This window comes from Antedon mediterranea, chromosome 10 (genome assembly GCF_964355755.1).
Source record: "Antedon mediterranea chromosome 10, ecAntMedi1.1, whole genome shotgun sequence".
Classification (NCBI taxonomy): Eukaryota; Metazoa; Echinodermata; class Crinoidea; order Comatulida; family Antedonidae; genus Antedon; species Antedon mediterranea.
Window position 1 is genome coordinate 11,793,577 of NC_092679.1, and position 17,919 is coordinate 11,811,495.

The window sequence follows — 17,919 nt, forward strand, 5'->3', positions numbered from 1 at the left end:
GTTATGGTGTGAACAACATCATTGGATAGGCCAGTAACCAAGATTGTGTTGTTGGTTCCTAAAGATCAGTAATCTAACACTGCAGTTGTAGAAATTATATAATTTAGTAATTGTTTGAATCTTACTTTGTTTATTATTGATAATTATACCATTGTTTAATTTGTTTGTTAGAAATTGTAGTCAATTTATGGGAGGCCTGTACTGATTTCTAATCAGTAGGTTAATTTGTATAGCGCCATCGTGCGGGTCCTTTTGGACAGATATGAGAACGTGATAATTAATTGTTTGTTTAGAGGACATAATAATCAACAAAGTTGTTATGTTGAATTTGAGCTACGATACCGGAACCGGTAATGCTTTGTTATAGATGTTTTTTAGCTTTAGTTATGATACATTTAATATTCGTGACTCCTTCTTGCTTAGGCAGATTGGCATTATTTAGATGGCGAGGTCGTTTAGACTCGCCGCCTAGAGCATGGAGGGTTGGAGTGACATGGCCGGAGCAGGTTGTCATGGGTGTCGCTGTTCTGTGGAGCCCACCTTTATGCCCTCAGTTTGTTTGTTTACATTGTTTATTTAAATTGTTATTTACTGATTATTATCATTACGTTTACTGATAGCAGAATGATTGTAGAAGTTATGACGTGAACTTTAAGATTACTTTATAGTTATTTAGTCTATTTAAGACATGCAAATTTGCATCATGTATCACACAGTTAGCTGCACGTCATGGTGTGTTGTGCACATCTGAGCGGTCGTTCCGCTTGACGAAGCATAGATTACGTCATGTATGGTTGAGATACGTCATTGTTCTCTTCCTAAGTTTTAATGTTGTATTTACCTCAGTTTGAGGTTGTATTTGCTGATTGCTATTACTTGTTTGTTTTCAGTAATTTACGGCTAGAGGCTAGAGGCTAGAGATTAGAGGTTAGAGATATATGAAGAAATAAAGGCTGTAATACAGCATAAATGAGCCAGTAAATTCGTCGGTAGCGTTTCATTCTTAAGTACGTGTACTTACAGTAGGCCTAAGTAGCGAGCGTGAATTAATTTGAAAACAAACCTGGCCCGTCTGTAATTTCACCTCAACTCACGCTTACCTTTCCGAAGTTGTTACAATTTCGGCATTAATATAAAGAACGTTCAAAATCGATGATATTTATTAACTCCGTAATTTTGCAGAACTTTAGTTTTCAAAACACATGATTTTAACTAGGAAAATCTCATCTTGTTTAAAAATGGAGTTGGTAGGTGATTATTTACACAAACAAACATTTAACCGTACACTCTCTATTTGCTAATCGACTCCTATTTGCACGACCAATTGAATGTGGACGAATTTATTCTCCAGGCTATAGGTAGGCCTACGTATTTTTTAGTGTCCCGTCACATACATTGGTCTATTAAATAACACCACAAAAACTGTACTACATCGAATATTCTATTATTACAGTACTTTAATTTTAATATATTTACTGACATTCATGACAACAATATTTAATATGTATATATATCGGTCTAAAATAGTTAGTAAGTAGGCCCTACCCACACCGTTTACGTACAATACATGTTTTACTTCGTGAAAAAAAATTCGGCCTAGAAATTTACGATGTCTATTTAGTATAAATTAGCTTTGTTTAAAAAATCAGTTCCCTGTCAAGTCTCTATAAATTGAAGAATATGAAATCATCTACACAAGCATCACAACGATATTTTATTATCCATCTCGTAAATAGCAGAAGTGTCGGCCTTTTCGTAAGATCATGCCTGCATGGTGGATCGAGTGTGGGTCCATTCTAGCTTTCACATTAATTTCCGGTTCGTTCTCCCGATTTTAATTTTTCATTCTTCAATCGTCTAACTAACTTGATGTATGATATCCGAAACGATATAGTGGTGTTAAACCTAAGCAATTTAAGCAAAAACAACTTGTTGAAGCTGGCGGTCAAAAAAATCAAAACAACAACAATGGTGACTTCTTCCGGTGGGTGGCAGTAAATAACCAAGCGCTGATTGGTTGAATTCCGTCTCTGCATATAACGGTCACTAATATATCATGATAACTTCATAAGATCATGATAATTAACAGGCTCTCCGAGAGCACCTTAGCCGGAATTAACGTGATATTCAAGATCACGTTAACGACTTCCTGCAGGTTCACATAGAACATCATGATAATTTATAAAGAAATTAACGATAATTTCTGAACGTGAACCTAGCTAATCATATATGGATTGATGAAACTAAGCCAGGACTGTTTAAAGCACATTTGGCTGGTCCTACTATTGACCAAGGGCTTCTCTCGTCCAGTGCCCATCTTGACCAGAAAAAATGCATAAGCCAATACGTCTGAGACAGATACAAGTGCTGCTGCCATAAGATTTAGCAGCACTGATTTCAATAGACTTGCTCCAAGTCTGTGTTATCTTTTTTTTTTATTTATTTGTTTTTATTTCGACCGCGATTTTTGTCTGAAAATACAGACTTGTGAAACACGTATAGAAATCGATTTGCAGACCACACACATACGATAAGAATGACGTAGGTTATCATACCGTATTTGGCTATATGGGGCGGGCGGTATGTAAATATGGATTTCGAATCAACCAATGATCATTTTGTTTCAAAATGAAAGAGATCGAGTACGTAGGCCTACCAGTGCTTAATGTACGATCGAGACTGTTGAAATATAAAATAGTAATGCCAAGTTGTTTTGTTTATTAATTGTTTAGTCCTTGGCCTAGGCCTCTTTCGTAGGTCCTACTCAACTCACACGTATGACCTGCCAAATAAAACGCCAATGAAGTAGGCCTACATACCACCGGCACACAACAGGGCTACACCACCACACAGAACAGGGCAGGGTCTGGGTGGGAATTAAATCAAAATTATCTCCGCGTAATAAATGATCCATTCAATGTTTGATTTGCGGAGAAGCTAGCCTATCATATATCAAGACGAGTTTTCATGTTTCAAAGATCCCATCAAATGTTTACCAGACTACTAGGCATATAAAATAATTTCTAGCCTTCAGAACTTCCATAAATGTACCCAAGTACACATTGTCTAAACGTAACATAGCGCATGCGCATAATCTTAGTTGTTGAGTCTTTGAAATTCTGAAATATGAATATTTAAACGGTGTACGAGAGATCTAGAGTAGCCAATCGCATGCAGCTGAAACTAGTCAACCGGATAATCGTATGCACAAATAATTCTTGGTGTCAAACCACGTGACTTGTGCGTGTTTCCCCAGACGGAGTATCCAAAATCAAGCAGTATACGTATGAAACGCCATATGTGCCAAAATATTTATCTTTTAACTAATATTAAGACAAAACTCCGTCTGGAACCCAGACTATGATTTCAAATGCATAATGTTACCCCAGCACCATATACAGCAGCCAATATTGCCAGATGGTATCCCATCCAGCTGGACTAACCCAGCGTTAACTTTGGTGATCTTACGAAAAGAATAACCGGGGTTTCAACGTGGTAAGGCCTCATACACGATATATTTATTGTCAATTTTGGAAAATACAAAAGTAATTTTTTTTCCCATGCTAAAACAAGTAAAAGATTGTAAAAACAGCCAACTTAAAAAAGTAGATATGGTGTGGATTTCACATAAATTTTGTAACAATAAACGTAACTATCAAATGACTATGTAATATAAGGTCCAGCTTTGATTTGATTAGAATTTGGAAACTTATTACTAAAATACATACAAAGTGATAATATTAACTACTGAATCAATATTAGATTTGTTAATAATGCCCAAAAGTGAACGTTACCGGTCGACCACAGGTGTTTCTGCAAATGAACGAATTGTTTAACGAAGTTTTAACTCGGAATTTTGAGTATTTTTAAGTATCAGAAAAGACCATGTCCATTCGGATATGAATATTCTCATTCATCCAGGTAATATTAAATTTAGAAAGATATCAATCTAATCCACTGGACTTATTTGTTTAGTAAACAGCGACGTTTCAAAACCTATCCATGCCTATTGATTTCTATTTTTAGTGATGATGTCATACAGCGTATTTAATCCCTGTCGCTCTTTCTGCATTGTGCGAGCCCTTACTTTATTTTGGTATTGAGCTTTGCTCCATTTCTGAATGATTTATCCAAACAGTTTTTCTCGCTTATTAGGTGGTATTGTATTCATCGTAATTAACCAATGATGGCTATCACAAGAACCAGCTTACAACGAAGGCAAACTTGAGGGTGCCTTCCAGAAAAGTGTCGACGAAGGCAAATGGGAGTTAGTTCTTAGAGAACAGAGAGATAAATATTTTACAAATGATGAAGCAGAAGTGTTTGTTTTCAAAATAAAATAAAATGCGCGTGCACACACAGACACACCTACACAAGGTCGTCAAATCGAAATCCCCATATATATAGCATTTCCGTAATACATATTATACAGTACAATTTAACTTGTACGACAAACAACACTATATTTAAATTCCATAAAAGTAATTTCAAACCATGTATAAAATAGTTTATGTAATAAAGCAATAAACAATTCTTTAGAATATAATTATATGTTATTTATTTTTGGTGACCGATTTCCGTCATTGATAAAACGGTTTTTTTTTTTGTAAGTATAATGTTTAAAGTTATTTAAAATTATACACTATGGAAATGTATTTCCATGTACGTCACAGAACCAACCCGGTTTAAGTAGGCAACGTTAGATAACCTAACCAGCTAATTACCAGGCACGACAAAATTTAATCTCATAAAGGAACTTAGCTGTAGGAGGTTTCCGAAACAACATAATAATTCAAATATAAACATCGCATATTTCATTATAGGCCTAAACAGCGGTCGTAAGAAAGTGAACTTTCCGTGGTCCAATTTTGATGAAAACATTAAAGGCAATTGTTCAGAAAAATGTTTGTTGTCGATTAATCCTCGACACATATACATCATGTCAATAGAGAGACTTAAATTAGACTGTGCATACGAGTTATTATGGAACGCCGTTTACGCAACATTTCGATGATATGAATTTTATGACGCGATATGTGAATGAAATGCATCGATATGAATTGAATGGCGCGATAACATTTCATTCATATATCGCGCCATCCAATTCATATCGATGCATTTCATTCACATATCGCGTCATACAATTCATATCATCGAAATGTTGCGTAAATGGCGTTCCATAAGTTATACATAAGTACAGTTAAGTTCTATCGTTGTGATTGATTTAGGATATTTCCATTGATTTGCAACTTTCTATAGAGGGCCGCGGCAACTTTATTGACAGAGCATTGACGCTACTCGTACTCCGAAATCTTGTTTAGTTACTGGGTCATCATTTCTTCAACATAAGCTAAGTAGGCCTATGTTTTAGATCAATATGACATATTATATTATAGATAGTTAGGCCTAATACTATTATATTAGTATGTTGTTTTGTAGAGCACTCTTCAATTCGAAACGGTGTATTTTTGTTGTAAATACTAATGAAATATTGCATAGCACGCTTGAGTTTGTGTACTCGTTATGCTCATAATAAGTGTACTATGGCACGCCAGGACGGACATGTCAAGTTGACCTCGCTCGTGTTATGTAGAAATCGCTCGTGTTGAGTTTACACATCGCCCGTCTGTTATGGAGACATCGCTCTAGTTGAGTTTACACATCGCTCGTATTATGGAGACATCGCTACAAAAGAGTGTACTTTATCAAGCTTTACTTTTGTTTGTGTGTACGTAAATTCCTTGAGAAGTTTATAAAAATATATTATGTACTATCTTGAATCTAATACTTTATTGAGCAACCACCAATTTATTGAGCAACCACTAACACGGTTTTTTCGGTCCCGTCGATCTTGTCTTATCCAACTTTTAGAATGTTTACACAATGATAAGGACGATGGTGACCCAATTGATATTATATCTATTTTGATTGCAGAAGGCTTTTGACACTGTACCGCATATGCATTTATGTCCAAAATTAAGGCTAACGGTATAAATGGTATTCTTCTCAAATGGATTTCAAATTTTCTTAGTTCTAGACGTCAATATTTCCGTCAAAGGATCATTTTCTCCTTAGCTTCCAGTTTTCCGTGGTGTTGCCTCAGGGCTCCGTCCTGTTTTATTAACGATAAATTGTTCGCAGATGATGCCAAAATTTACAGACCAATACGTACCCCAAATGATGTAACAAAATGTACCTTTGTATGAATCGTTAAACATTGGGCCCAGCCCATCCGGTTTACGTGTGATATCGTGTTCCATCCAGGGACCAGAATGTTGTAATGTAGTTTTTCCAGACGAAGTTTACCGACGCGTTACGTCGTGTACTGTGTATCGACATCTGGGAAATAAACTGATTTCTCTTGGACTTGCTTCACTCGCTTCACTTGCATAGCCCCCATCGGGGAATTTAGCCCCCGCATCGCAAAGATTCGGCGCCACCGCTGGAGTCATAAATGGTTGTTACATTTCAAATAGAAAAAGAAAAGAAATGCACAACTTTGCATGTTGGACTACGAAATCCACAACATAGTTATTGCTTAGGTGGCTCATTGTTAACTACGGTACCTCTAAATTATTATTATTATTTTATTTATATAGCGCTTTTCCAAATTAGTATAAAATGATCAAAGCGCTTTACATCAGCACACACAACAATGAGTCACTTCTTAGGAAATAGATGTGTTTTGAGGGCTTTTTTAAATTTTAAAACCGTGGTCTGTTCCCGGATCACAGACGGGAGTTTGTTCCACATCACCGGTCCAAAAAATTGCGATGGGAAACAATGGGAAACCTTGTCTAATTACATATTCCATTTCGAAACTTTCTGACGTCGAACCACTATTAATAATAACACATTCTGTCTTATTATTTTGTTTGTAAATGGGTCTCTAGCGATGTTTCCATTCGAATTGATCGCCACCATTGGGATAATAAGGAGAATCAAAAGGATAATCAACAACTGCCTGGTCCTGAGATTTCGGATACTCTTTATAAAGGCGCAACTTCACAAAGGCTTTTAGCTCCATTGATCTATGGTGTTCGATTGCCTTGTACGTTCTTAGCAGACGCCAAAATGATGCGTCGTTACCATTCCGAATTCTCTGTATGGGTAACTCTTTCTTGTGGTGTCCCTCGGGGCACCAACTTTGAACCAATTATATTTAATTTCTGTAATTAATGATGCTTTTGACATACCCAATCATCCAAATTTAAGTATGTTGACGATCATAGCTTTGTTGAGATCCGTCGTGTTGATCATCCTACCTATGTTGATTCGGACATTTACGTTCTAGACAACTATATGCCAACATTATAACAAATATTTAAAGCCATGAATTACAAGCTTATTTCAGAATCACCCATCCGTCCCTCCAAACTTAGTCATGGGGATAGGTAGTAAAATGCTGGATTTAGTTCCCGGAATAAAAAATGATTGGTATTCATATTCATGGCAATTTTGAAGAGGGATATATTATTGTTTGTAATATGATTTCAAATATTAGTCGTAAAGGGTCTATTGGTCGTTTAGCTTGTCTTCTGTGGACGAAAAATCAGTCAAATCGGTCGCAATTAGTCGAGGTAAACGTGATTTAGTCACAGATTTAGTTCATTTTCAGAATTAATTGACTTTTTGCAACGTGATTTCACTTTCTAAAATCATTTGTAATTAAATTGTTTTTTTGCAATTTGGATTTACTGTATTTCGTAATTATATTGATGTTTAGGATGACGACTGAGCCTGCACCGGACGGTCATGAAGATACCAACACAGACGATAGACCGTCCCGCTTCAAAAAGGCAATATCTGGAGGATTCAGTGTTGCTGAAAAGATTGCCCACTACGATGCATGGGCAAATACGTATGACGAGGTATAATATTGTGAACATAATGGGCACAATTTATTAGCGTTTGTTGAACGCGCGAGAGACAGATTTTAAGTCTGTATATAGATAACCTGACAGAATTACTTTCTTGAGTTAGTCTCGGAAGCATAATACATTTATATTATACTTTTTCCTTTTAAGGATATGAGGTCATATGGTTTTACCGGACCAGAAATAGCTGTCGAATATATGAAGAGGTATTTTAAAGATACTAGCGGCAAATATTTGGATTGTGGAGCCGGTACTGGACTTTTAGGTGTACATGTACGTTTTTTTACTCTTCTTAGATGTAGTCCTAAACATACTATTAGAAATTTAACAGAAAAAAATTACAAAACCTTTTCTTTTAAAACAAAAACGGGTTCACAACTCACTTTACAGTTACTTGAAGTTAGATTAATATAATCTATCGTTCAATTTCTATTCTTTGTTGACTAGATTAAGGAGTTGGGGTACACAGACTTCCACGCACTCGATGCATCCAGCGTGGCACTGGAGAAGGCAAAATCCAGACAAGCATATACTAAATTTATTGAAGAATTCATTAATACAGGAAAACTTAGCATAGAAACAGGTATGACAGTTAGTAGCGGAGGGATGAGCAGACTTTGTTTAGTCGTTTAGGTCGGTCTACCAACATTTCCTATTATATGGATTTAGTTGTGAGACTCGCTTCTTGATTGTAATCACTTCCCGAGAAACCCTCAAAATGTTACACTCCAAACTTAATGCTAAGACAAAAATGATGAAGATGGTTTTGGTCGTTGGAGTTGCTGACAAAAATGTGTTTTTTTTTTTGCTTCCCATGTCAGAATGTAAAAATCGACAATAACTTTCTTTTCCCGAATTCCAGATACATATGATGGTTTGGTGTGTTGTGGTTGTTTTGTTCCTGGGCATTTAGAACCAGATTGTGTTGAAGATTGGTGCCGTATTGTTAAACCAGGTACCGATAAAATGATGTGTTCACCAGTTGATTAAGTCAATTTGTTATACTTTATCTGAGTATATATAACTAGCATTTTATTAGACCTTAGATTTTGGAAAATTTGGAGCATTTAATAGATATTTGAGCGACTGACACATTATGATGACTACGTCACCTAAATAGAAATTCCATTGCGTTATGCACCCTACTTCATGTGGTTTCCCTTCAACGACTGTGTGTTTTATGTCAGTATGCTCACGATGTAGACTCATAATTATTGAAATCAATAGCATATTAACATAATGTAACTTATCTGAACCTGCAAACCGTATATTTAGTCAGCCATATATTCAGCCATGTTTGTCGTCATCTAAATTACATTTATAATTTATTTCAACTAAAGTTACTAAACAAACAAAATAACTGCAAAAATGCCCTGTTTTCGAAGTATTTCCCGCCATTTTTAAGTATAAATAATTTGAGAAAAGAAAAATTGACACCCCCAAAATAAAAAAAATAATAATTGAAAATTGTGTCCGATATTTTTCAATAATGTACTTTTGAAATATATTAATTTGAAAATAAAATACTACATGAACTTTTATAAGGAAAAACAAAAACCGTTTTGGTCAATTACTCAAAAGTAGCTTTTTGTAGATACCCCTTTTCTCAAAGTACATAGTATGGGTTTTCATGTTGAAGCTCTATTCCATTTTAAAAATAAATTATCTGAATATTTTCGTTTGCTTCATTAGGTGGAATTGTGTTCATTGTGTTGTGCCAACGATGGCTATCGCAAGAACCAGCTTACAACGAAGGGAAACTTGAGGGTGCCTCCCAGAAACGTGTCGACGAATGCAAATGGGAGTTAGTTGTTAGAGAACAGAGAGATAAATATCTAACCGAGGATGTAGCAGAACTATTTGTTTTTAAAGTGAAATAACAAATGTGTAACACTTCATGTCAAAACGTTGTTTTAAATGGTAATATAATAATTAATTTAGATATTATACATAATAATACATTTTAGAAACGTTGAAAATGATGAGATATGTGAGAGCTAAAATAAAATTAAAATTCTTTTCTGGGCTTTCATGGTTGGTATGTTCGATTGGCTCTAACCGCTCACACCATTGATAAATACTGAAATTACTAAGAATATAGGAAAGTTTCTTCTAGTTCGATTCTCACCTAGAAATGATGTATAATTATATATTGTACACCGTTGAAAGGTATTACTTTAATCAATCAGATGAATATAAATGTTCGGAAAATGAATGAATAAACAAAATATGGAATTGACTGATCTTGTGGTTTCTTACCTTAGTGTCATCAAGTGATCTATGCAGAAAAGTAAAAAACAGTTATTTTAACACCTGTAGTAATTTCTTTTTCAAATAGCCCTCTAAACAAAACAAATTCAAAATTCTCATTTTTTCAAGAAAAAAATATATATATCATAAAATTTGCAGTTTCTATAATTATGGATAAAACAGGAATGTATTTTAGGGTAGTAGGCCTACTTACTGTAAGTTAGTACTTGTATGTTGTGCCATATCAAAACACCAACACATTAATATTACAAGCACAACACCTTATTATATCGTTTCAACATACATTCCACATACTGCAATCAAATGTGAGCATTGGCATAAATGCACATTTAAAAAAAAATATATATTTTAGAAAAATGATAGTATAGTTTTTTTTTTATTCAGTTGACAACTAACATGATAACCAACATGGCGATGAAACCGCCACTAACAAGTTAAATATAAACATAATAAACTATAATAATACATTCAAATATGCAACAATAACATAAACAAAGATCGGAACATTATAGAGATTTAACAATCTCGGAAGTATAAATTCCTTTGAGCAAAATACCATTCCCTCGAGGATGTCAAACCTTATATTTTACCTCTAAGCAGGAAATATCTGTATAATATTCACTCTAATCCAACATTTTGTCCAAAAGGGCTGCAGCTACCATTTCTGACATTTTGAGTTTTGACCTTTTCCTCTTATAATCTATTACTGTAATGCAAATTTTTCAGGTCATATATATTAATATTTAATCTAGTGAACTTTTTTGTCCAAAAGTGAACGGAAATATTTGTATTTTTATTGACCTTGACCTTCTATCTCGATAACTACTGGCCATAGAGATATGTATTTGGTCTTAAATTGTTCAGAACATTATATTCATTCTAATAAAACATTTGATCAATATGTGGTCAGAAATGGCTTTATTGACCTTTGGCCCTGACCTTCTTCTATCTCGATAACTATACTGGTCATAGAGAAATGTATTTGGTCTTAAATTGTTCCAAACATATTATGTTTATTTTCATTCTAATGAAACATTATTTTTATCAATATGTGGCCAGAAATGACTTCATTGACCTTTGACCTCGGATTTCTTGTATCTCAATATATAGTGGTCACAAAAAATAACATTTGACTTAAAATGGTTAGAATATATATTTTTATATTCATTATTACAAACATGTTGTGTCAAAAAGTGCATAAAACCGACCTAATTTGTTTTTACTGGTAGTGAGGATGTGATTTCTGACATAATTCCGTAATTCTATTTCTTAACACAGTTAGTTTTGTTTTAATATGGGGATTGAAAGAGTCTGATGATTGACGAAAAGTATGTAAAAGTATGTTCACGTCGCGTGCTCAAATTTGAGTTAGTGTTTACCGACCGACCGACCAAACGATCATCCAACCGACCGAAATAGTGAGCTGTAGTGTCGCGTTTGCACCAATAAAGGTGGTATAAGATGTGTTACATACAAAAAATGAATGTGGATGTTACCTGCAAAAAGAAGCATACAAACAGGATATGTGTTGTTGTTCAGTGCATACGTAGCCGTATCACGCCTAACGACAATAAAATACACTGCTGTACCCCATGTCTGCTGACGGTAACACACCCAGAGCACCTAACTCCTAAATATTAACATAAGCTAACTAACCCTATAATCTCTCACTTGGGTTCGAATCATTTTCTACCGATTGGAAGTCTGAAGCACTGACAATTCAGCCGAACAGCTGACTGACAAGAAGGCGTTTGACATAACGCTTTTGAAGAAGAGGCTATGCCTGTATGGTATCAGTAGTGGCTCAGTATCCTGTATAGGATGAAGGTCGCGATACTGGATGGTTTTTATTTTCTGCAGATATGATACTTTTTGTATCGAGTAGCACATGATATCAAGATCAAACAAAGTCTTCACGACGTATTACCTTACTTGGAGGATCCAACATTTACCGTACAATGAAGTTGTGTCACTATTTTTACGTACACGTACACTAGTTATTTGTATAACTTTTCACTGTATGCCATGGTAATTATGCGTTGGTAATTATTAGAAATAACAAACATTTTGGTTTGGATCAAAGTAAATTAATTTCAGAAATGGTTAAATTCATGCATTTACTCATAATATATTTTATTATAAATAAAATTCAAAGTAGAACTGAATTGCGATTTATTTTTACATGATAAAATTTGCAATGTATAGCCTACAAATAATATAAATCTCAAACACACACAAAAAAGACAAATAAAGGGCAACGCCCAAAACGACAAAAATAAACCAAAAATCAAGGCAGAGTGACATACAAGGGAAATGGGTAACAGTCGAAAAGGAGAAATATAAATATGTATGGTTGTAATTCTTCTGATATTACTATTATTACTATGAATTACAGTGGATAAAAATACTTAGACATTGATAAAAAAAATCTAGTGAAACAGTAGGATAAAATTATTTGTGGTTCCACTGTCTAATCATGCTTGGGATTGCACAAGTTTGGTATCTAGTAGTCATGCAAACAGCAACAGTAAGTTTCTTTTCGCTCTCATGAGACAATGAGACTTAAACCTGCTATTTCTATTAGGGATAAATTCATTATGATTATCAATTAAAGAAAATTGCTGCATAGCATATCTCGTTGTTCAAAAAACCTCTAATAAAATCATTTACACTGCACAGGGTTTGTCGATAGTTCAAACACTGAGGGCCAAAATAATTGTACATGCTCTTTTGAATAAGTATAAGATTCTGCTTGAGTTAGACCAAAATAGGGGCACACACAGGGGCAGAATATTCCATAATAGGTTTGCCATAACCAGTATAAATAGTAACAAAGGCATTCTGAAGAGTTTTAGCAGTCTTATCACATATAGGCCTAATCACCATTACATACATGAGAGATATGTGAATCATTTAAGATTCGAGCAGATATTAACACCAAGAATTGTAGCGTTACTAACGTTAGAAAGCAAGTGATTATCAATTTTTAAATCAATATGATTATTATTATTCTACTCTTGAAAAGTTAACATTCATAACCAGACATTTCTTAGGATGTAATACCATATTATTTTTGAAAGTTCATTTAAGTGATTTTGCATTCAACAGTGATAACATCAACATATTAAAAAATATGAGGTTTGTCAGAAAAGACATTAATCATTGAGCAAGGAAACAGAGTGGCCCTAACCGTTGCCTTGAAGGAAGAAAGTAAATGGATTTTTTGATGAATTAGTTCAGCTTCAATGCACCAAGTTCGTTACAAAGTGAAATATTAATAAATCATTAATAAGGATATTGTTTTGATAAAAGTGAAAATATTCTTCTTTCAATACTATAACGTCAATTAGGTCTAATTTCAATTCAGAAAAATTGAAATTTATTGTTTAAAATTATTTTAGTTTTATTGTAATTCTTTTACTACAGATATTGCATGCTTAGAGGTAAAATATAAGATTTGATTTCCACTAGGGAATGATATTATGCTCTCGAGAATTATATTTCCCTCAGCTAGTGCTTCGGGAAACATAAATTCCCTTTAGCAGAATAACATTCCTTCGGGGATATTAAAAGAAGTAGAATATCTACTAAGTCGGGTGTAGCTAGGCCTCATTTATGTAAGCCTGCCTATAGTTATGCGTTGCATTCACCTTACCTTTCGAATAATATTATACAGATAATTACTGATTAATGATTCCTTGGCAATAAAATATTCACTAACTAATAACAGAGGAATTTCCATCACTAAGCCTACATTAATAATAATATTATTATCAGGTAGGCCTAGGCAGAATCATTATAAACTAGAATTTAATTCGTCACTTTGACGAATTATAGGTGATCATTTTTATCATTTTATTGACATTAATATTATTTAAACATGCACGTACGTTAACATGCAATCGAAAAAATGTTGATTTATGCCATCCTATTATACGCTTAGTGCTGAGTTGTGCCTATTATATGCCATATACATTATGTACAGTATATACTGTATATCTATATACAGTGTAGCATTGGTGAAATTATGGACACACATCATGATCTAACTTTTTGGTATAATGACATTATCAAAATAAACTAGTGGATAACAATATCGAAAGATAATGAATAGAGCAATAACATATATCAATTGGAAGAAAATTTGGCACGTAGAAGCGCTGTGCGCGCTCTTTGAAATTTGTATAACTTTGACTAAAGAAATTTAAAAACTACTTTTTTGCTTTAACTGGCCATGATAACGTTACAACATCAGATGGGCTTAATTTGTAGGCCTATATGATATGAATTCATATCTACATTTCACCAGCTCTCATAATAAGTTATAAACATCAAGGTCAAACTTTAATTCAGAAGAGCTGTAAGGTATTCAAATATACGTTGTAGGTGAAATTACGTAACCACCGTTATTCAAATTTTAAGATGTGATGACGTCATAAAATGAAAATATTGGCAACTCATGAGTAACATACTTGGTTGAGGTAGAATATATTAACAATTCAAAGAAAATTTATTACAGATAAGCGAATTGCGCTCTGTTAAATATGGTGGTCTATGATAAAAGAGGAAAAAACCCTATTTTAAAAATTCATGTGACCAAATGATGACATCATACCATTTTGGACGTCAAATGTTTATATACTTTTATTTCTACAACTCATTGGCTATCATAATAAGTTAAAAAAATTGGGGTTCACCTTCCATTTTTTACCATTTTTAGCACTTTTGTACAATTAATGTGCGCATTTTGTCATTTTTAACGTGCTCGCATAAAGATCAAATTAAATAATATAAAACATATTAGGAGTAAATTGTTTATTTTCGGACCGCGCGTGTGATGGTATAGTATAGTACATAAAGATCAAATTAAATATATTCATAAAACATTAGGAATAAATTGTGGGAATAATTATATAAAATTACATCGAGAGAACTGATGATGATAAGAGCTTTTGTTTGAAATAGAATGAAACCCCGATAGCCGAGTTGTTAAGTAAGCTGTCAGGACTTTATGTATACTGTGCGCTATCCGTGTGGACCCTGGGATACGTCTGCCCATGTTGCAAGCCGTCTAAAACGTCTTCCTTGTCGCGGGATAATGTATTAATTATACCAATTGGGATAGTATTTATTTGAATAAACGCCCGGAACACAGGCCCAATAAAACATCAGTTAAAATAATTATCGCCCATCCACATTTATACACACAATATTGTATTATATTTATAACACAATTATACTATTTTTAGTAGATTTCATCGAACTGTAATCTGCAATTTACCAAGCAGTTGTTATAGTCTAGGCAAAAAATGTGAAAAAAATGAGTTAGGGGGAGTGGAATGTTAGAGGCTGTCAACATAGCCAGATATCCTAATTAAACCCTTCTGATCACTCTGAGCCCTGTTGACACTTAATTTTTTGCCTCGTCTTGAAATTTTATATAAAATGTGCATAAAATCAGATCTAAATAAGGTAGATACACAATCTTGGTGTCTAAACACATGTACTTCAGACACGGAATCTATTAGGCCTTGTTGACACTTCAGTTGTTGCCTCGTATTGAACTGGTGGCCATTTTTCAAAATGGCCGCTAATTTTATATAAAATGTGCATAAAATCAGATCTAAATAAAGTAGATACACAATCTTGGTGTCTAAACACATGTACTTCAGACACGGAATCTATTAGGCCTTGCTGACACTTCAGTTTTTGGCTCGTATTGAACTGGTGGCCATTTTTCAAAATGGCCGCTAATTGTATATAAAATGTGCATAAAATCGGATCTAAATAAGGTATATGCACGATCTTGGTGTCTAAAGACATGTACTTCAGACACGACGGAATCCATTAGGCTTTGTTGACACTTCAGATTTTGCCTCGTATTGAAATGGCGCCCATTTTTAAAAATGGCCGCTAATTTTATAAAAATGTGCATAAAATCGGATCTAAATAAGGTATATGCACGATCTTGGTGTCAAAACACATGTAGGCCTACTTCAGACAAAGAATCCATTAGGCCCTGTTGAAACTTCATTTTTCCCTTTATAATGAAATGGAGGCCATTTTTCAAAATGCCGACCAATTTTATATAAATGTACTTAAAATCGGATCTAAATAAGGTAGGCCTTAGATACACAATCTTGGATTCAAAATGGCGACTTATTCTATTCTAAATATGGTAGATTCACGATCTTGGTGTCCAAATAGAAATCCATTAGATTTATAATAAATATGACTAGGTTAAAAGATAATTGTATTTAGGCCTAACTGGCTGCTAATTTTTTTAATGGCTGCCTAATTTTTCTAAAAAGTGCTTAAAAGCGGAACTAATTAGGCTAGATAAATGATCTTGGTGTCTAAACTCATGTTTTATCAGGCAAGGAATCCATTAAATCTATAATAAATAAATTTAAATAGTTTGATTAATTAATTATTTAAGTTAAATGCACAGTAGCTAACATTTTTCAAAATGGTTACCTAATTTATCTGTTCATGAAATCGAAAATCTGTAATTTATTTTACAAATTGGTAAAGGTTTAGTTTGTATAGAGCCATGACTAGGATTTTAAAGCATCAGCTTTTGTTGAATTCATTTGCATGTAACTTCACAGATGTTTCATCTTGACTGTAGGCCCTCCTATTACATAAACTAATATTATTTACCTCCGCTAAGGAGATATATGTAGTCTATCGCGTACCCAAATTATAAACCCCAGCTGGATTTGAACTATGTCAAGCTAATATCTAAAGCAAAAAAATGTATCATTCAACATGCTCCCTATCAGTGGATATATTTTGCCAAGTACTTCACTCAGCTTTCATTTGTTTGTCTGTTTGTTAGCAGGATTACTCAAAAAGTTATTGCAAGATCTTTGCCAAAATTAGGGTTAGATAGATATGTGGTCATGTTCCGTACTCCATTACATTTTGGAGGCAATCCGGACCACGGTCCCAATTTTGTCCTAGACTATTATTCTTTTTTACCAATTTTCATATCTACAATAAACACTATACACTGTGAAACAGGTTAGTGAGTAGGTTTAGTTTTACGAATATCAAGCATTTCAATAATGGTAACCGACCGAAAGCGTCCAGGCAAGAATGGCCTTCTAATGTTTTACCCAAGTCATCATTCCGAAAACCATCGTCTACACTTCCTAGAGGGGGAGCGAGCGAAGCAGCGAGCTCACCACCACCCTAGTAAATAATAATTCGTCTTCTTCGAGCTGAATCACCGAATAGAATGTTCAGCGCGCCGTGCGTACCAGGTTACTACTGTAAGTATTGACCAATCACAAACGGTCTTTCGTCAGATCGATAGAGGGTGAATAACAAATGAGGGCGCTATGTACGCATAGTTTAAATAGTTTAGTTGATTAATTTCTTCAATTTTAAGTTTCATGGCGCAGCGGGTAAAACGTTGTATCGTGATAATGTGGACTAACCTTCGCATCTCAGTATATGACTTTTGTTATAAATATAAATATACAGGTCCTGAAAAATTTGCATTAAACTTTTTCTCTCTAAGATTATTAGTTATCAGAGTAGGCCTAGGTAAAAGGTAAACATTCCAGAAATGGTAGTTGCAATCATTTTTGTACAAAATTTTGTATAAATATAAATATAATATGTTGTAAATTAGTTGACACTAAAATGAAACCTGTAACACCAGCCATTACAAGGATATAAGCTATTTAAATATGTTGGCATATAAAACCCCCCCACAGTGTTACAGATTGGGAAACAACGTTTTTCTGGTTTATTTTGACCC

At 34.1% G+C, this 17,919-nt stretch overlaps 2 protein-coding genes across 2 annotated transcripts in view; both read left to right on the forward strand.

Annotated features, from left to right (window-relative positions):
• LOC140060927 (dynein axonemal assembly factor 10-like) overlaps nt 1-17,919 on the forward strand; it is a 73,704-nt gene that overhangs the window by 35,351 nt on the left and 20,434 nt on the right. The gene's annotated exons all lie outside the window — the stretch shown is intronic.
• Nucleotides 39-9,757, forward strand: LOC140061229 (methyltransferase-like protein 27). Its single transcript, XM_072107739.1, has 6 exons — nt 39-350; nt 7,727-7,871; nt 8,028-8,150; nt 8,325-8,460; nt 8,740-8,832; nt 9,570-9,757. The coding sequence occupies exons 2-6, from the start codon at nt 7,728-7,730 to the stop codon at nt 9,755-9,757; spliced, it is 684 nt and encodes a 227-aa protein (XP_071963840.1). The 5' UTR covers nt 39-350; nt 7,727.